This window comes from Panthera pardus, unplaced genomic scaffold (genome assembly GCF_024362965.1).
Source record: "Panthera pardus isolate Hobbes unplaced genomic scaffold, ASM2436296v1 HiC_scaffold_11, whole genome shotgun sequence".
Taxonomy (NCBI): domain Eukaryota; kingdom Metazoa; phylum Chordata; class Mammalia; order Carnivora; family Felidae; genus Panthera; species Panthera pardus.
The window spans coordinates 24,335,285-24,357,389 of NW_026526666.1; the positions used below are offsets into that span (position 1 = coordinate 24,335,285).

At 37.1% G+C, this 22,105-nt stretch overlaps 1 protein-coding gene across 1 annotated transcript in view; it reads left to right on the top strand.

Annotated features, from left to right (window-relative positions):
• Nucleotides 1–22,105, top strand: part of DPYD (dihydropyrimidine dehydrogenase) — an 850,732-nt gene that overhangs the window by 717,217 nt on the left and 111,410 nt on the right. The window contains exon 20 of the mRNA XM_019457587.2: nucleotides 8,249–8,428. Within this exon, the coding sequence (XP_019313132.1) occupies nucleotides 8,249–8,428 (180 nt within the window). The remainder of the gene's footprint in view (nucleotides 1–8,248; nucleotides 8,429–22,105) is intronic.

Genomic DNA, 22,105 nt, shown 5'->3' on the forward strand with positions numbered 1-22,105 from the left:
CTCATTTCACACAGTCCGCTTTTCTTGGAATATTGAATGTCTGGCTCTGTTGTTGAGTAACCACATACCTTTATCTATCTTCAAGCCCAGAAAAATTTCCCTGGGTGAATTTGCTCAGTAGACCTTTCCTCTCTAGGCATTACGACCCAAATACCACATCCAAACCCCATGTGGTATTTTAGTAAATGGTATTGTAAGTCAAATTCTCCCAGCTGTGTTGACACTGCTGAAAAAGAGAGATTGCCGAAAATTATGGATGTGAGTCATCTGACAGCCATTATTTGGATATTCAGTTTCCTTCTCTTGCCCCACTTTTATCATGGGAGGTGCTGAGTTTGCACGAGGCTACCTGCGAACCTGTATACCACCTGTGTCACTGCAGAATAATTGAAAATTACTGTGGTAACTGATATCACACCACAGCATTAGCCTAGGGTGGGGAGAGTTTGTTTTAGTAGAAAATCCTTCTGCCTCTGAGGCAAAGTGGCCATGCTTCCTCAAACTGTAGCCACAGCCCCTACCCAAAGAATGGGCTGTATAGGAGAGCCTGGTGTGCAGAGGACTCCATGTACTGTCGCAGTCTTTTCAGACTTCTATTTGTGTCTGTGGGGAAGCAGGGCCATCAAGAGTGACATCTTTGAAGAGGCAGGACAGCGGTCCCCACTCTTTGGCCCTACATGTTGTGCCAGACTCACCCATTTTATCTCTAACCTCTCATAAAAGGCAGATAGAGGGGCTGTGTCTCTGTGTGGTTCTTTTTTCATTATTAGTCCTTGGTTCAGGTCATCATTGAGATCGGAATCCAGTTGAAGCTGACTTTGTAAAGGACAGATACAAGGAAAGGGACAGAGGTGATCTCGCCTGCAGGGCACATCATATCCCTTTGACTAATCAACCCACGCCCTCCTCAGTCAAGTTGTATCATGAGCAAAGTGAATAGAGAAGATGGTCCCCCAGTGCTGTTCTGAATAACAGTCAAGTGGGTGGCCCATCATCCATGCCACCTTTGAGAAAATACTTGGAGAATTGATACTTATATTCCATATTCCAATTGGCAAAATGTGGTCTGGATCCCAGTGTAAAATACCTTGGAAATACTTTATTCTCTTTCAGCTGGTCTTCAGCTGAATTTGGGTTAAGAAATTAATCAGATAGAGGATGACCACAGGTGGACATTTAAAGAAATAGCCTTTCAAACTCCTTAAAATTCCTTCCTGACTGGGGACAAGGGGTGGGTATTTATATACTTAGAAATTGTCAGAGACTAAATAATTTAAAAGGCTGGATAAAAGGATAAGTGAATAACAATGAAAGATATGATACACAAAACAAGCTGAATGATTTCTGTACCTTTAACATTTATCAATGAGAAGCAATTAAAGAACAACTTTGAAAATGTAATTAATAAGCAAAAGTGCTTATGCCCTGAGTTTTTATTTTTGTTTTTGCTTTTTTTTTTTTTTTTTTTTACCTGAACCTTTAAAAAACAACATCTGTGGGGCTATTTGTTGTTCTTCCCCCCCCCAACCCAATTTGCTGTGGTCAGAACACAGAAAACTTGAACTGAAAGATAGATTTTGTGATAGCATGGCATTTGGACAGCTATTTTACTTCATGATCCTGTACAGGTTAGTAGCAAACCTGAAATAAACCCACTCCTTTTGGGGGAAACAAGATGGTATTTTGCTGAATGCTAGAATTTTATCACTTTGAGGGGGAAAAAAAAAAGCTGCTTGAGAAACCTAAGAGTATGAAAGCATTTGAGATCTCAGAAGGAGTTTAAATCAATGCACTGCCACAGTTACAGAGCAGATGAAAGAGCCTGCTGTCTCAATTGCCAGGAAACTACTTAGAAACTCTCACTTTGATTTCTTCACATAGTCCGTTACATTACTGCTAAATACAATATATAGGGACATCACGACTTTGATGTTGTACAGCTTTAACAAATGGAAACTAATACGATAGAACAACTAAGATTTGTGGTTTTATGTGGATATACAAATATATACCCGTCTAGCCCCTTATGTACTATGTATCTCCAGGGGCCGTCTTTCCCCTATAGCCTTATAAAATGATAATTTTGGTGTTTTATTCATGAATTCTAGTAAGCAGTGCCATGTTTATGTAGTACCAAAAACTCATACGGAGATATTGTTATTCTGAATTATTACCTTAACAATATGCGGTGTTTGTACACCAGTTTCAAAAGTATAATGTAGTTTTATGTATCTGTTGATAAGTACTGGGCAGAACTCAATGAAGAATTACTGATTCCATGCCTTTAGAAAATCTGATGCTTTTAATCAGTGGATGTGGAAACTGCATCTCCATCCAACAACAGCAGAGGTCTGTTCTCCAGTTTTAGTCATAAACTTTCAAGTGGTTATCCAATTATTAAGATCCTACATTTAAAAAAATCTGTGGATTTCTGACATTATTCGTTCAATTATAAACTTGAAATCATTTTACAACAATGTGCTTCTTCTTATGAGAATTACAAGTATGTGCTTATTTAATTACATGAGACTTCTCAAATTTTTGAAGTTTCCAGGAATAAGAGCAGAGGTCAGAATGTCTTAATCTGACTATTGGCTCTGCCACCTACTAATCTTTTGAGTTGGGGCAGAGCATTCAATGTTTAGTTTCGATTTCCTCACTTAACTAAGAACTTGATGGCACTTTCTCCATCTTACTGTCAGAATTGGTGTACAGACCAAGGAAAAAGGTACTGGAGAGGCAGTGCTATACTGGAGAGAGCGTCAGGCCAGCTGGGGAGACGAGTACTGCCTCCAGCTAGCTAGGTGACCACAGACACAGATAGGTCATTTAGCCATTCTGGACTCCTAATCTTGTGACAGAAGGAGGCTGGTCTGAAAATTTTCTGAATTCCCTTTTCCTTTATCTGTTGGCGTGCTTTGAAAACTCTAAATGACTATATAAATATTTCTGACTTTTTGATAATGTGCGTTGAAAACTGCAAAGCACCATGTAAAACATTGCAGGTGTTTTATGTTGTTTTAAACAGTTTAACACTTTATCAAAATAAATTACTAAGGGGAGATCATAGGATTTTTTTTTCCTTTTTCTGGAAAATCTTTAAGAAGTCCATAGATATTCTTCCTTATTCAGTGCTTTATCTCTGGACTGTGTTCATAGGAATACTCTTGAACTTCTTCCAGCTATCTAAGATTCTGTTATTAGTGTTTTTTGGAATCTGATAAGCATTGCAGAAGAATTTCCACTGTTTACTTAAATGTAGGTACCCTCCAGTATTCCTTTTACTAAAGAATTTACAGCAACTTTAAGACTACTTTGGATTCAAGTGTAAACATATGTTTTACTTGCATACAGCCCGGTGGCGCACATTTCTAAGACCTGGAGTGGAGTTTGTCCCCCTATGTGACATGAAGTGAAAAGGGATAATTATGATTGTGGGTTTACGTGCATTGTGTCTGGTAGTTTAAGATCCCTGTTTAATAACTGTCACATTCTGAAATATCATTTGAAAGATTGCTGCTCTATTACACAAAAACATGTGCCAGCCCACGGTGTTCTGATTCTGTGGAACTCTTCTCTGCCAAATTATTTACCTGGGATTAGTACTTTTAATACCATTTGGATTCTATTTGCTAGCTTCCTAGTAAATTGTCTTTTACGTTTCAAGGAAGTTGACTCTTTCTTTACAGGCAAAACTTTCCATTTTGACCTCATAGGCACTTTCAACTTTAAATTATCTGATAATAGCAATGAGGTTTAGTACCATTCTGTCCTTCTGGGCGTTGTAATTTCCACAGCACTGCCACCTACATGATGTAATTTAATCCTCACAACAATAAATTAGATATATCATCCTTTTTTTTTTTCTTTTTTCACATCGGGAAGTGGGAGAGGACTCAACGTGCTAAATGACTAACCCCAGTCACACAGCTGCTGAAATACAGAACTGGGTCTCAGACATATCTTTTGGCAACAAGGCCAAATGCTTTTTTCGAGATCACTACTTAATGCAAATAAAAAATAATGTCCTAGACCTTCTTTTACTGCATTAGGCCAAAAAAGTATTAGATTTAAAAAATTATGTCTTGCCTAATTTATGCTCTAATGATTTATTCATATTATGAAATTTATTTTTGGTGCCAATCTAACTTACTAAGTACTAGCCACTATTTTAAGACTTAAATATGTTGCCTTTTAGTTTCCTATATATTAAGTATTTAATCTCCATTTTGAAGTGAAGAAAGTTGCTCATACTTACACAGCTATGATGTAGTTTCAATCTGATTCTTCTGGACTTCTATGTGCATGCTCTTAGCCTCGAGGCTGTACCATTCGATATGGCATAAAACCACCAGATTTGACTTTAAGAAATGGTTTCTCAAATTCAAGTTCTTTCCATTTTTATTTATTTTATTATTATTATTATTATTATTATTATTAATGTTTATTTACTTTTGAGAGAGAGAGAGAGTGCTAGCAGGGTAGGGGCAGAGAGAGAAGGAGACAGAATCTGAAGCAGGCTCCAGGCTCTGATCTTTCATCACAGAGCCCGACGTGGGGCTCGAACCCACAAACCTCAAGATCATGACCTGAGCTGAAGTCAGATGCCCAACTGACTGAGCCATCCAGGCTTCCCAGGTTCTTTCCATTTTTAATGTAAAAACATTACCCTGTCTCCTGCCTAACTTTTAGGTTTATTTTGAGTATTGAAAGAAATAATGTATGTAAAGGAGATTTTTAAGATGTAAATAACCATAAATAGGTAATTTACAATTAATGTGCTTAATCTCACTTAATGAGCAATAATGAGACAAGAATAGCACTCTGCAAACCTCTGTTTACTTGCAGGTATTTGTACACTCACTTTGCATAGATAGGCTTTGACTAAATGTGCCTGCACCTAAAGCAAAAATTCAGGGCACTGTGTCAGACCCCTGGAGGAGACTGTTCGAGGGCAGTGGGAACTTTATGACACTCCTCAAATCCTGCTGCACAGGGAGCTGCCACCGACTCAGCCCTTGCACAGGGCTGATCCTGCTGAGAATCCAGGGGCCCCTATTTAAAACAGCTTGCTATAGGGATATTCATGCTTATGGAAATAATTAATAGTGGCAATGATGCTTATAATGGCACCTGATGTCCTGCTGCGAAGAAAGATAAACCAGCCTTCACCATAAAGAACTTACAAATTATACTAAGCAAACATGTTAACACCTATTAAGAGTCCTAATCAGAGCTGTTAAACAAACAAAGAGATGTCATATAAAACACACCCATTTAGGAATAGCAGCTACATGTTTGGTGTTATAAAAGGAACCATTTACCTCTGAGATAGAGATAAAACCCTCAGTGGAGTGTAAAGGTTAGGCAGGAACAAGGCACCTTTCTGAGCAAACCCGTTTTCTAAGCATCAAATCCCATGGCCAAAGCTGTTCCCAATGGTGTGCTTGCGTCCTAAGATTTATTTTGGGTCTTATTACTATTTAATCAGCAAATTACTTGTTTCTTCAGATGTGACTTATTATTGTAAGTAGTGCTTCTTTAAAGGGCTATGAAAATGTGGCTATAATATAATAGTAAAAATCAAGAAATTTGTTTATCTGTAAGAAATTCACTTTGCAGATAGCATTTCAGGTTGAGATTCATCCCTACCAGAGCTTAAGATCTTGTTATTCTAAGTGTGGCCCAGCAGCGTTAACACCACTTGGGAGCTTGTCACAAATGCAGGATCTTGGGTCTCATTCCAAACCTACAAACAGAATATGAATTTTAATAAGATCCTCAGATAATTTATATGTATATTAAAAGTTTAAGAGAAAATATCATGTACAAAGTTCCTATGATCAGACATTCCCATCAGGAAAATTAATAAGTTTCATCTTACCGGAAAGTAGAAATTAAATTACTCATTTTTGGAAGGTATATACGTAGTGTGATGTTTGCCTTATGATGAAACACATCTGAAACGATTCCCTCAAACACCCATGTTTCGTGGTGCCTTCCGGTGTTTCCAGCATAGCAGACCATTCCAGCCACGTTCCGTCGCTGTCTTGTAGTCTCTCCTCCCTCTTGAGGTTTCATGTTCCCTTCACACACTCAGTATAGCTCCCCACTATGTGACACACTAGCGCTACAGAATAGGAGCGTAGGAGAAGGTGGGAAAGAGGTAGTCTTCCTAGCCATAGGGCCCACCATGTTCTTCCATAGTTAAAATACACCAACTCTATGTAATTTACTTCAATTAAAAAAATAATTACAATACAATACAATACACCAAGTCTGCTCTTGATCACTCCAGTGCCGCGGGGCTAAATCTACCATACACAAATGGTGCCATTTTTGTGGATTAAGAAAATTAGTGACTTTTACATCTTCTCACTGGACAAATCACGGATAAATGAGATACAGCTTTACTATTCATATGTTACAAAGTATCTAGATTCCTTTTAGCTGCAGGTATTTATAACAATCATGAACATCACATAAAGAACATGACATGATGTTCTTTTGAAAATCTGATTTCTTATGGTCATATGGTGAACTACTTTAAGACTAGAGTAAAATTATACCCATAAGCATATACTATAAAAAAAAAAGGAATCTCACAGTGAACAAAGAGGGTAAAGTAAGGCATCAGTTGACTTACAGTTTAGAAAAATTCTGTGGAGGAAATTATAATGATGTTTTTTATAATTGTTCTCAAAAAAATCAACTCTAAGAAAGTTACAAGAGGCCTAATTAATGCTCAAATTATTCTTCCTGAGAAACAGTTTTTTTTTAACATAATGTAATGGGCTTCATGGAAAATATTCTTTGTGTTTAGTGGTTTTTCAATTCTCTTCTCTACATTGTAGTAACATACAGCACTTAAGAATAGGAAATGAAAGATTTTTGTTTCTGCTTTTTGAGGTGTCTTTGGTAATAATTAATCTAGAAGTGTTTACCTAAATCCATTAAATTCAAGCTGTAACTCAAATCCCAATACAGACTTTCAGGTTTATTTTTATTGGAAGGATCTTAAATTCTCAGAACCAACCTTCCTTTACTCTAGAATTTTTTTCTTTATCGTCTGACATATGGTCGCTCAAAATATCTCTTCCAAATTATCCATACATTCGACATCTATTTTTCTAATGTTTATTTTTGTCAGAAAGAGAGAGACAGAGAGAGAGAGAGAGAGAATGAGCGGGGGAGGGACAGAGAAACAGAGTATCCGAAGCAGGCTCCTCGCTGACAGCAGAGATCCCAATGCAGGGCTCAAACCCACTAACAGTGAGATCACGACCTGAGCCAAAGTAGGATGCTCAACCAACTGAGCCACCCAGACATCCCAAAGACATATATTTATCGAGAGCAGAATAAGTGACAAACACTGTGGATAAATGTCACCAAGATCAACAGGTTCTTCCTGCCTGAAACTTCAGTATGGGAAGTGAGCTGTAAATCAAATGCAATAGTTATGAGTAAAAAGCATATTAGTAAAAGAAGGCCTTAACCTATTCTGAATTCTTGGAGCCTTCTTGAAGAAGTAATATTTACCATGAGATAAGAAGGGGCCAGTACTCAGCCATGGATAGAAGGGAAGGATTTTCTAGGCTGCCAGATCTTATGAAAAAGTCTTAAGGCAAAGAAAGAATGTGGCAAATGTGAAGAAAAGAGCAAAGACCTGGGTGATTGGAACATAGTGAGCAAAAAGAACCACAGTAGATAAGGCTGAAGAGGTAGACAGGGCTCAAAGGTGGTTGAGTTAACTGATGAACAGCACTCCAACCTCAGCATGACCACCTCTGGACATGAGAACTACCTCCAGGCAGTACATCGGAATCAATGAAGGGAAAATGAGAGAGTTAAAGTGTCATTTCTTATGCTGTACTAAATTTGATTCCTTGTAAATCCAACCAACTGGATCTAATTTTTAACAGCTGTACTGAGGTTTGCCTGACATACAGTAAACTGCACATATTTAAAGGGTACAATCAGGTTAAGTTTTGAAATACGTATACGTCTGTGAGGCCATCACCACACCGAGTCTATGAAAGTATTCGTTGTCCTGAAAGCTTCCTTGTGCCCCTTCACAGGGAGGGGTGCCCCTCCCACCCAGCACTCCCATCCCCATGCAATGATTGACATGCCATGCTTGGAACAGTGCCTAGAACATAAATAAGTTTTCTTGAATAAATGAAAAGTGAGTCCATGTGGAGAATTAGCTCTTGGTTTGACATTGGGTTGATTGCTTCATCTTTTCCAGGTATGCAGTGCCATTCAGAATCAGGACTTCACTGTTATCCAAGACTACTGCACTGGCCTCAAAGCCCTGCTTTATCTGAAAAGCATTGAAGAACTGCAAGACTGGGACGGGCAGAGTCCGGCTACCATGAGTCATCAGAAAGGGAAACCGGTTCCACGTATTGCTGAACTCATGGGAAAGGTATGTGCTCAACTTTTCCTGTTGTCCTCAAGAACTCTACCTCAGTCACTTTCTATTTCAGGTCTTGTTTTCTTTCCCACTGTCTCAGGAACAGGAAACATAGTGCCTTTTGGATGTAATTTCTGTAGTAGAATCATTCTGAAGGAGGCTTGATTACAGCTATATGACAGGTCCGTGAGTTACATTTTTATAAAACCAACATAACACAAGGTCATGTAAAGGGAAAAGATTGAAGTTTGTAGTGTAAAGTGCCTCCAAATTCTTGCTTACTGTGGTGATGACTGGCATTCTTTGCAGTGGGAAGCTGGAGATTTCTTTATTCTTTAACAAGCTCTGGAAATTATAACGTTACCTTTCTATTTTCAAGACAAATCAAATCACTGGAGCCCTGAATAATATGATGAAGTTTTTAAAATTAAAATCTAATCAGTATCTTTTGTAACTGCTTCTGCTATGTGGTTAAACCTGGGCTCAAAAGGTTATGTCCCAACTTTCTCACTAACTGTTATTTTCAGAGAAATATATACTACATTTACATTTTGTATAATACAGTGATTTTAGCAAATCTTTTCTAAAACAACATTCAGCATTTTGCCTTTGTATTTCCTTTGTATTATTCTAAATAGACAATCATTGTCAGAAGACATTTCTTGAGTCCTGAATGAGGGGAGGAAAAAATTTTAATTCTTAGTCTTTTCAGCTTGTCACTACATCAATAATTAACTTAAAAAAAAAAAGAAAGGCAAGTATAAAAAGATTCTTTAAGGAAGCATTTAATAATTCAAATGAATCTTAACTTGAAACAGGTCACATGAAAAAGAATGGAAAACAAAAACCCTGGGTACTCTGCCTTGGGTGGCAGGGTTAGGGGCTCTGAAAGAATAAGAGAAACATCATATAACTGACTTACATTTGGCTAGTTTTAATAGAAAATATCACTGTCCTCCAAGGTAGCTAAAAATAAGGACTTCTTAAAAAATAATGTGCATGATTACAAGTCCAGTAATGAAAAACAAAAGGGAGAAAGAAATAAAATCTTACAGTGTAGATTCCTGGAAAATATCATGATGAATGACTTCATGAGTGGCAATCAAACAGAAAAAAGGGTGGGTGACATTAATATTTATAATATTGTAATTAGCAAGACTGTGCCTAAGCATCATTATTAATGTAGCTAATCATATTATCATAAACTGAGTCTGCAGTATTTAGACAGTGAGTGTTCTTGCTTTATCAGTGACCATCAACGTCTGAAGGTTGTTCATAGCGAAAAAACCTTTTTTTTTTCACAAATAAGTTTACACTCATTCAATGTAAATATCTCAAATAAATTGGCTCTGACATGATAATTTTGATAGTTTATGACCATTCATAAAAGCATTGCCTCAAATTTGAATGGTCACTATGTGAGTTGAAATGTTAGCAATTATATTGCACCGGGCCGTTTTGTCTTGAAGGGACTTCCACACTCATTTCAAAACTTACATATTCAAATAAAAGATGAATAATGATGGAGACACTTGTGTCAATGACATAAGTGGAAATTGATTTTCTGACAGTTTGAAACTAGATTCCGACTTTATTTTGGTAAGCCCAGCCTTCATCAAAATCGTAAGTATAATTTTCAGCATTATCATTTAAAATAAGATTTTTTTCACATAGATTTTGCTTGTGTGATTATATTAGTGATTCATTTCTCAACTCTAAGTTGAAGAACTAGCAGTTGGTCTGGCAATAGATCTTTGCTCCTGGATTCCCCTATGTGTGCTGACATGACTAAAACAATAGGTGATGGTCCTTTAACGTAACGTCCCTAACAGTGCATCAAAGTGCGCTAGATCCAAGGTACAGGTGGCTTCCTAATTGTTCCTCGTAGTGTTTCTGGTGTGTGTGTGTGTGTGTGTGTCTTTGAAAACAACTCATATTGCTCTCTCACTAGCTGAAGAATAGCATGCTGCTCCTTATAGTGTTTTCATGTTACAGGGACAACCAGAGATGATGTAGACCCTTTTGAGAAGGGCCTGTTAGAAAGAGCTGGCTTCTTACAGGAAAGATTTGTTTGGAAAGTACAATTGTTACTCTACTTAATCTTTCACTCGGAGGTCAGGCTAGAATAAATTAGAGTAGAAATTTAGAAGAAACCAATTACAATACAGTGTTTGAAGATGGAGAGAAAATGAGACGTTAGCTATGGAAACAAGGATTTGGCCAAATTAGCCATGTTATCTTTTAAGTAATTAGTATATTTAATATACTCTCCCTTTGCATACCTCACTTATTAATTTATTAAACTTCCCAAGCAATGTTTCTTCGGGTGGCTTTGGAAAGGCAAAAAGTCAGGCATTTATAGTTTGCTCTGGTCTTATGGTGCCACTTGTATAAACCTGTACCTGCAAACGTGAGAACAAACCCCATACAAAGAGCAGCCACTGGCTCTGCCGCACCACAGAGCAGTTGATCTCAAGCTGCTGGGGCTTAAAAACCATGGGGCATACTTAGGAAAAATGTACATTCTCTGGCCCTGCTCCCAGAGATGCTGATTCAGTCAGTCAGAAGTGGGTCCAGGAAGGAACCTGCATTGTGATGTTGTGATTCTGATGGAGGGACCTAAGGATCCACACTGCCAAAACTAATAAAGGAGAGAATAGCAACAGAATATCCTTAGAGATGGAGAGGTTAGCAGTGAGTGCAATGCAAGCTGCTGTTGATGGAGAAAGCCAGGAATAAATGATTTTGAGCTGGAAGAGAAGTGAAATAGATGACGAAATCCAGAGAAGCGGTACACTGAGCTCTGAGTGGCTGGTGGTGGAAAGTACCTTGATGCGGAGACGGGGGCAGGGAATTAGTGCAGCAGGTAGGCCAAAGACATGTAAGGAAGCAAGAAGAATTGTGAGGATAGAGATACTTTGCCAACAAAGACATAACATTCCCAGTCCGTGCAGACGATCAACAATGAGGAAATCTGTGAGGATAAGGAGGCAGAGACTATTCACAGGGACATCAGAAAGGAAGGGTCTCGGCAGCAGAGTATCCGGTTATTTATTCTCAGTTATCTTAATGCCTTCTTCTCCCTGGTGAAAACCTAGGCAGCTCAGTAAAAGTGAAGTGAATGTTTGCCACCCACAGGGCAGAGGTTACTAGCAGAGTCCAGAGTGAGACTGATAGGTTTACATGATGTTTTGTTACTTAGCTAGGTAGGCAACTTGGACAAGTTAATTAAGCTCTTCCAAACTCTTTCTAAAACTATGAAATGAAGATAACCACAATGTAAGTCCACAGTCCCTCATTAGCAATTCTGAAATCCAAAAAGTGCTGAAACCAAATGTTTCACACAACTCATTTGGCAGCAAACATGACCTAAACTGATGTGAGGCTATTTATAATTTTTATTTATTCCTCTTAGAGTGAACATTTAAATGTTTACTACAGGGAGACCAATGTGTTTGATTCCAAGTTGCTACCCCACATAATGCTTGGGGTATCACACGTTTTACTTTGCTGAAGCCCCCAGAAAACCAGTTCTAAATTCTGAGATATATTTGGCCCCAAGGATTTTAGTTAAGGGATTGTGAAGAGTATTTAATTGAGAATATAACTGCAATTATAACTTTATTCACAATTTTTCTTTATAATTGGAGCAAAGTATATATATTTTAGTGATAGCAGAAAATAAATTATTAGTATTTAGAATTTTTAGGTGTGGCAAATCACAGTTATTTTGAGATTATTTGCTTGGGAAATATAAGAGAAATTGGATGCCCCAATATTAGAACAGAAAGTTTTGCAACCAAAAAGCATGGAAGGAAATGTCTTTACTGTTTTATGCTTGGGATGGGAACAGGATTCCTATGCAAGAGCCCTTGAAAGGGACTAGCACAGGCCAAAACTACTGACTGATTGGGGTCTGCATGCATTTTTACTTTCTGTTCCCTACACCTGGAATTTCTTTCCCATTCAGTGAAGAGAAATTCTCAAGCACCCCTTCTCTTTGAGTTATTCTTTGATCTTTACATCAGAATTAATTTCTCCTTCTCTTCTTCATCCTTAGTTGCAACAAGTATCACCCAGCATGTGAATGTTCGAATGTCTTTTTCCTCTAGTAGACAGCAAGCTCACTTCCCAATTCCTTGGACACCCACTGATACACAGTAAGGGCTCTGTAAATGCTGCTTGAATAAGTAAATGAATGATAAATGAATGCTGTAAGAAAACAGCTAAGTGGTAGCATTAAAAATTAGTAGTCATTTGACTTACTGAGCCACTGCTTTTCCCATCACATCAGAAATGAAATGAATTTGTAAAAAGTAACTTTGAACTTAAAGTTCTATTTCGTGTATGAGTCCAGTTTCGTAAAATGAGATGGAAGAAATCAGAGAGGAACGAGGTAGGCAGGTGAGCAAATTTTATTCCTTCTTGGCATAGCAAAATGTACCTAGACTCAAAGCTTCTTGAGGGCTTAAATCACACACTGTGTGCCAGTGACTGACACAACATCTACCATGTGGGAGTGATGGCATGGTAGCTGGACTGCTGAAAGAGTATATTGATCAATCACACATTTATTTTAAGATGTATCTTAAATATCACTTCCTTTTGAAGTCATCTATGACCCTCTTCTTCTCTCTCTGGGAAAATTGAGTCCCTCATTTCTCTGTTCTTGTTTGTGTAACTGGTATTGCATTTATTATATTGTCTTCTTGTCAATCACTGAGGTCATTGTGAGCGTCTTGAAAACGGAGATCATGTCATATTTATACGTGAATTTTCAAGAACCTAGCACAGTGCTACATGCTTATAGAATTAATTTGCACAAACTATCTGCAGTGTCCTTATTTGGAAGGAAAAAAGAAAGCAAATTTATAATCAAAATTCCAGCCAGTCCCTTTCAAGAATAGCAGTGATTTTAGAAGGAAACTGTAAAGTGCCAAATTACTTTCAGTAGGTATTAAAACATGATATTATCATGTGATGTTAATAATTAAACATAATATGTTCACATTAAAAAGCTTTCATTAGGGTTAAATCAGAAAAACTGTCAATGTGCTTGCATAGCATCTCCTAAAACAAGGCTTTATTTTGATGAAAGAAATCAAAATATGTGCATCCATATGACCAGATATATCATTCTCATGTTATTTTAAAGTCACACGTGATATGATTTTATAAAACTACTGCTATCTGGTTGTAGTGTTTATATGTAAATATCTAACTATCTGTTTATTTGTTTCTGCCATGCTATTCAACACAGAGAACAAAGAAGTGTTCAAAAGGAACGTATGATGTCATGAGCATGACCATTACAAAAGGCCTAATAACAACAGTCTTGGAAGAGGAGAGCAGTATCTCCTACTTACAACTTTAAAAGTTTTATGTCTTCCATGCTGTTTACTCTTTCATGCTTTGAGATATAATTTGCATAAAGAAAAATGCACCGGTCTTAAATGAACCATTTGATGAGTTTTGACAAGTGCACACATCCACAGAATCCTCACTTCTGTCAAGATATTGAACACTGCCAGCATCTCAGAAGAGTCCCTTCTGCCCCTTCCCAATCATTATCTCTCCATCCTCTCCTAAGAGAAGTAAACACAATTTAGTTTATATCATCATAGATTAGTTGGTTCCTATCCTGTAGCATCATATAATTCGAATTCCTAAGAATACGTGTTTTTGTGTGTGTGGTTATTTCCAGCACAGTGGTTTGGAAAATCATCCATGTTGTTGTGGGTGTTAAGTAACTCATCTCTTTTTATTGGTGAATAATATTCTATTGAATAAATATATCATAATTTGGTTATTCATTCAAATTTACAGTTGAGCTGTTTCCACTTTTCCAGTATTATAAATATGTCTAAAATAAGCATTCAGGCATAACTGTTCTCATTTCCCTTGACTGATATGTAGGAGTGTAGTACCTGGGTTATAAAGTGATGTATAAGCTTTGTAAGAAACTTGCCAACAGATTTCAAAGTGGTTCTACCATTTTATACTCCTGCCAACTGTGGATGGGTGTTTCAGTTCCTTCACATTCCAGCCAACATTGGGTATGCTCCATCTTTTTAGTTGGAGCCTTTTAGTACATGTACATTGATTGGGATTTCCTTGTGATTTGAATTTCCATCTCCCTGAAAACTAATGATATTAAACACTTCTCCATGTTCTTGCTGGCCATCCATATATCTTTTCTGCAAAGTACCTATTCAAATCTTTTGCCTGTTTAAAAATTGGGTTTATTTTTAACTGAATTTTAGGAGTTCTGTATATATTTGGGGTACAGGTCCATAGGTGCAAAAAAGCATTTGACAAAATCCAGCATCCACTCATACTAAAAGCCCTAAGCAACCTAATAATAGAAGGAAATGTCTGTCCTCAGTCTGATAAAGGGAATGTACAAAAAATCCTACAATACATGTCATATTTAAATTGTGACTAAATAAATTTTTCTTCTAAGATCCAGAACCAGGCATGTTCTCACACTTCTACCCAGTATTGTACCAGAGGTCCGAACTAATGTCTAAAGATATAAAAACAAATAAATGGCATCCAGATTGGAAACCTACTAAAATTGTCATTTGCAGATGGTAATATTGTATACATCAAAAATCCCAACAAATATATAAAAACACTATTAAAATCAATAAATGAACTTAGGAAATTTTCATGATACAAATATAGTATACAAAAGTGATTTGTATTTATAGATGAACAATTAAAATAATGAAAAATCAGAAAATTAAATTTTAAAATTTCATTTACAATAGCATTTAAAACCACAAAATACTTAGCAACAAATTAAAATGTATGCAGTATCCATACACTGAGAACTATAAGGGAGTCCTGAGAGAAATTAATGAAAAAAATCAATGGAGAGATAATGTTTTCTCCAAATTAATCTGTAGATATATCACAATCCCAATCAAAATCCCAACACATGTTTTTATAGACTAATTAAATTTTAGAAGTTGTTTCTAAAATTTACATTGTATTTAAAGGAGCTAGAATAACCACAACAGTGTAGAAAAAGAACAAATTTGGAGGATTTGAACTGTCTTCAAGTTTTTCTATAAATCTACAGTAATCAAACAAGCATGTTTGAGTGTCAGGATAGATAAATAGATTGATGGAACAGACAGAAAATCCAGAAATAGACCCACACATATATACTCAACTGACTTTTCACAAAGGTGCCAAACAATTCAATGGAGAAAGGAAAGTCCTTTTAATAAATGGTGCTAAAATTAATGGAACCTCATATTTTTCTCACACAGGACACAAAAGTAATTTTAAATATATCATAGATATAGAAGTATAAAAATGTTAAAGAAAACACAAGTAAATTTGCTCATAACCTTGGGATAAGGAAAGATTTCTTCGATAGAATGCAAAAAGCACTAACCAACAAAAAAAAATTGACAACTTAAAGTTCATCAAAATCAACTTCTGGTCATCAAAAGACACAATTAAGTAAATGGAAATTCAAGTCACAGAATGAGAGAGCATATTCATGATATTTATATTTCATTTATATTTCATAAACAACTTGTGACGAGAATAAATGTATGTACTACTTTAAAAATGTAAGCCAGAATAACATGAAATAATTTAATTTCATCAACAACTGTATGGAAATCTTAAAATAAAAAGTCCATGGTGAGGACCTATCTGTAGGCTCTTGCAACTAACTCTCATCCATCTATGATAACTGGGTTTTTTTGTTTGTTTTTTGTTTTTTGTTTGTTTGTCTGTTTGCTCTTTTCTCTAATATCACTTTAGAGCTAGCCCAGAAAAGGAGTGAGGGAGAAGAAAGTCATTTTCCTTCAAGTTTGTCTTATGGCCCTGTGGTTCTTGCCCATGTTATTTTCTCCCATTGCAGCTTTGTCCCTGTGGTTATTCCTTTTGAGGCTGCCAGTGGGTACTTCATATTGTTAGAAAAGTTCCAGATGACATTTTACATTTCTGTCAGTTGCTTGGGTAATGATTGAAATAGGAAGCAGTATTATTGAGATCACTTTCTATGATTGTAGCAAGATTGCATGAGGCTAAATGTTTTTACTGATTCAGCTCACTTCATAGCACATGGCAAAAAAACAAAAACAAAAAAACAAAGCACCAGTTCCTGAAAGTTCAAATTTTCCTAAATTACCAAATCAGAATCTACTGTGTAGGTATTATGAGAACTTATCTACATCTCTAAATATCATCAGATAGTTTGAATAGTATCTTAAATAAAATGCTGAAATGCCAAGTATACTTTAAGAATAGGGCAGACAGGGGAGCCTGGGTGGTTCAGTCAGTTAAGTTTCCAACTCTGGATTTTAGCTCAGATCATGATCTCAGGGTTCGTGGGTTTGAGCCTAACATCAGGCTCTGCACTGACAGTGTGGAGCCTGCTTGGTATCCTCTCTGTCTCCCTCTGGCTCTGCCATTCCTCCCCCCACCTCAAAAAATAAACAAATAAACTAAAAAAAAAAAAAAATAGGGTAGACCCCTGTTTATAAATGGTGATTATTCCTACTTAGAAGCAAAAAATCTTGAATAAGATCTTGTAGTTCTGAGTGTCTAATCATCTCATTAAGGTTTAATGATCCCACAAAGAAGTCAGCATGCTATTGTAAAAGCAATGTGTTAGAGTTTAGCAGGTCTAGGTTTGAATCCAGGCTCAACGTCTTACTACTGGGTAAACTGGTGCCAGCTACATGATCACACAATCTTCTATTCCTGTATGGCAAAGTTAAGATAATGATATCAATTTCAGGATGCTTTGTGAGGATTAGAAATCATATGTAAAGTTTATAGCACGTAGAAAGCAGACATTCAGCACATGCTACTCAGTGTTTTAGTTAATTCTAAACTAGATGATGGATAAATGCATAGACACATAGATACATAGATAGAACATAGGTAGAGATATAGAAGTATTAGGGTAATTTGTATATGTGATACTTAACACGTTGTTTTTATACTTTCTCTCGACCTGCTACTGATAATGTGATTTTACTAGCTTAGTTTTGGTTGAGCTGGTAAAAAGCTAGCACCTTTATCCTTTGAAGCACTCTTTTTGCAAAAAAAAAAAAAAAAAAAAAAAAAAACCTTCTAAATAATTCAGAAGTGTTCACTTTCTAGGTAGAATGGAAATGAATTTGTTAATTTGGGGTTTGACCAGTAAACTGGCATGAGTGGTCCATCCTTGGTCCTAAAATAGGTAGAAGGGAGGAGCCTATTAACTGTTGTCAAACCAGAGTAACAATGCCAACATTTTAAATGAGGCATTAGGGGAGGTGCTGGTAGGACTGTCTCATGTTATACAATGAGGTAGTTTTGCATTGCTTATAACCAAAATAGTTTGTGCCACTATAAGCCTTCCCAGCTTGGTCTCTCTCCCATCTCAAGGGTAAGTGGGTCTATATCACAGGACATCTTTAAACAGTTGGTAGTAGTTCCCAGCAGCAATATGTAGAAAAAGATTATGGTCCAAAGCCAAGTCCAGCAGAGGTGTGTGATCAAGTGGCAATGCCTGCATCAGCATGGACACAGGACAAGATTGTTGCACAATATGGCTTCCCACTTCCCAAGTGTAGAGCATTGACACCTTCCCTGGTCTAGGAATTTGGGTAGCCTTGAACTTTACAATTTTTGTAACCACTGCTGCTGCCTCATTGAAATACACCATTGTATGCCTGAAATAAAATGCAAATTTAAAAAATTACTGTTTTGCTAGCATCCCTCCAAGCTTTGCCTTCACCCATCATGCTTTTTAAAAGTATGATTTCCTATTTCTCCTTATTCATAAACAGATATCTAATTGCCAGGCACAAATGTAATTATTCCTTTTGTCACTTTCATGAAAGTAAGCGGTTAAGTATAATTTCTCACACTGCACCAAATATACTACTTAAATCAGAATGCACCTTATCAATATTAATTTTACACGTAAAACTTCTGTAAAATTACTTTTCATCCTTCAACACGACCTACCCACATTAATTTTGATGTTACTGGTAAGCCAGGAAAAAAAAAATTAGGATTTTTCTTGTTCTAGGTGGGGGATTGAGGATTTATAAAGAAAGCATTACTGTAAGCATGTAAGATAAAATTTGAATTCAAATACTCCTTGAACTGCCTACCTACCCTCCCTCCTAAGAACTCTAGAAAAACAGTGTCCATTTATTGCAAACCAGTTAGCTTTGTTCCTAATCCTGGTTTTATGGAGTGAGGCAAAATATCTCTCTGTAATTCTGAGCTCTGCCCTTGAGATTCTCCCTGAGGGAAAAAATATATATGTTTGTTCTATCTCTGTTTAAGCTCATCTGCCCACTTGAATAAAGGAAGCATTAGATAAAAGATATAATTTTCTGCTAATTAAAGGGGTCAAGGAGTCATTTTGATAAGGTAAAGAGTCAACAGAAATTCTAATTATGTTCGGCTTTATGCCAATATGTCCTAATCTAAGACTTGAGGAAAAAAAATTAAATGCCTACTTTTTGAAATTAAAAAAAAAAAGGATCTGCTTACCAAAAAAAATTTTAAATAAAACAAACCATGATTAGTTTGCTTTTTTAGCTTTCAAATTATATGGATCATAACTGCTATTGAACAGCTTTACCAACACCCTAGAAGCCTAGGAAGGATAGGCCAAGATATCTTTAATTGCACTGAATAATTGCCAGTCTCATGCTTAGCCAAATCAGTTTATAGACGTAGATGAAATCTCCATCCCGTCCCTCTTTTTCTTAGAAATGTGATCACTGTTAGGTTGCCCATATTGATCTAGTTAATCACTTTATTTCTAAATTTTTTAACATTTTTTGCTGTATAGATATCAGAAAGTGATCTTATATGTGTCTCAAATTCATACCCTTTAATAGTCTGCACTTCATGGTCACAGGTGACCCCTAGAAATGTGTTTGAGATGTGACTACAGCTTGCAAGGAGAAACGTGATAACGCTACTCAAAAAACCCTTTGGATTTCAGCTTCAGGCGCTATTTGTGGTGTTGCCTCATTGATGGTAATGCCCTGAAGACCTCATTCCCAGCCCCTCTTACCTGCTAGCTGGTGTGCTATAGATTGTTCACAGAAAACCCAGTCAAGATTGTGCCTTTTGAAGATTTGTTGCCATACATCCTTAAAACATTTTGCTTATCTTACCTGCTTATCCATTTTATCCCATTTCACCTCAAACTATAGAACCTTCTCTAGATCCTCTTCTGGCAGTTAGTTTCTGCATGCACCCAGTCCAACTGAGCTGTAGAATGTCACCCATCAGGCTAGCCATCTTTCAGAACCTGAATATTACCGAGTCTTTCTTTCCATTTAATGTAGATCCTAAGTGAAACTAATGAAAGAAAACATATAGCATTTGTAGTAATCCAGACATCCTAGGGAAAGAGCATTTCAGTACTGTCAAATACAGTCTTTATTGAGATATAGAAAAATCCTGCCTTATATTGTCCTACTCTGTTCATGTGTTTCGTGTTGGTGGTGGGCATTAGTGGTGTTCACTAATGGCTCCATAGGAGAAGCAAATCTCCTTGCCTCTTGGATGTTCCATGTGACTAGATGACTTGCTTTAGTCAAGACAATGTGAGTGAAGTATAGTATGTGATTCTGGGTAGAAACATTTAAGCTGGCATTCGATTCCCCAATATTCCCTTACTTTGCCACAGTGAATGCTGAGGTGTTATGTTGAGAAGGTGGCAATGTAAACGGATAAAATGGACGGGTAGATTGCTGAGATACCATGTAGGACATCCAGAGATAGCAGACTTTTTGTGAGTGAGAGACCAACTTTGATTGTGTGCAGTCTCTGAGATTTGGGAGTTGGTTATCACTGCAGTACTATCAGCTGGTAAGGATTACACAGAGTTCCAAATGACTTGTACCTGCCACCAGAGGGACTGATGGCTACAGAGTTAATCCTCTGAAAAGTTGTAAAATGGAAATGTTCATCTTTAGTGATTTTCACTTCCTTTTCTGCACGTGGTCCCACATGCAGACAGCTAATTCCATAATGCCGTTTTCCATATCATCACTCTGCATCCAGTTTCTCGGCAAAGTGCCTGATGACACCGGAGAACTTTCTTTCTAAACCATACGGTGAAAACATTTATTCTTGCATTGTACCTCATTTTAAATGAAGTTGGCCTAATCCAACTGAAGAGACAGAGCATAGTGTGTACCTTACCCATAACTTCTTTCTTGTTAGTAGTAAGGAACTTGGGCAACTTACATACTTTCTCTTAGCCACCATTTCCTCATCCCAAAACTTGGGGTAATAATATATATCTCATTGGATTGTAGAGAAAAATAAGCAACAGAGTAAAAATTTCTTCTGAAAAGAAGGTTGGGTCCTAGAAGGCATCATTTCCGCTCACTGTTTCTCATTCCTTAGTTGCTTTATTTTCAACCCATCAAAATTAGATATCTACCCATCCCCATTCCCCACATCACTAAAACTGCTCTTGCTGAAGTTATTAGTGCTTTGGTTATCACCAACTCCAGTAATTTCCCAGTCTTTATTAGGTCTTATTTTATTCAGCAATTGACTACTCCTTCATATTTGAAATTTCTTGTTTGGTTTTTTGAATACTCTTTTCTCCTGGTTTCTCCTTTACCTTTTATCAAGCAAACAATTGTTAGCACCTAATAGGCACCAGGCATTATAGAGGCAAATATTAATAATAACATAACTGCCCTCCCTCAAAAGGATCGCAGACTAGTGTGGAATTAGACAATTAAAGAGTTATTTATAATGTAGTGATAATTATAGTGATAGAGAGATATGCACAGAATAGCAGGGATGATGGGGTGTTTAAGAATGGTTTCCAGACTAATCTGAAAGTTAAGATCTAGTAAGTGTAGGAAGAATACCTCAGGCTAAGGGAGATAACACGGCAAAGTCCTGGGGGTAGATAACATTTCTGTGTGTGGAGAGAACATTCTTGGACTTGATTTTTAGGACCCCCTCCTATTTTTATGGCCCTTAAATACTAGTATTTACCCTATTCATGGCTGTCATGGTACAATATATGCTCATCAGACCCGTGAAGCCAATTTTACTCTCCTTGTTGTCATCTTCCAGATTTGTACTGTCACCAAAGATCTCCCCCTGGACATTACACACCCATCTATTCAGCTTTCTGGTAGACTTTGCCATGCAATAGCCCTGCTCGGTGCTCTTCCTGCAACCTAGGAATAAAACAACAGTAGTGATTATCCATGACAATTATATAAGCACTTTATAATTTACAAAGCACTTTGGCATACATTATCTCACCAGCTGCTTCCTTAATGTAATAGCAGCAGTGGGCAAAAAACCATGTCACTGCCAACAGCGCTTTTCTGACCTTGGTCTCCCAGCCCCACCTACTAAAAACATGAGAGCAGCTGGATGGGAGCTGATTAGAGGCTGGAAGCTGACCTTGTTTGGGGACCAGGGGAGTATGGCAGCAGCAGGTGCCACCTCCACCTTCTCCATCTCCATAGGGGCAATAGAGCAAGTCAGAGGTTTCATGGCAAAATGTGGGAGGCTGCACAGAGCAACCAGGCTCATCATGAGCTGCCTGAGCACAGGCTGAAGGTGGCAGGCATCAGCTTGTGGGAGGTTAAGCGCTTATCCCCTCTCTCCCACTTTTCTGATTTCTTATTTCTTACATGCATTAACTATCATTTTGAAAGT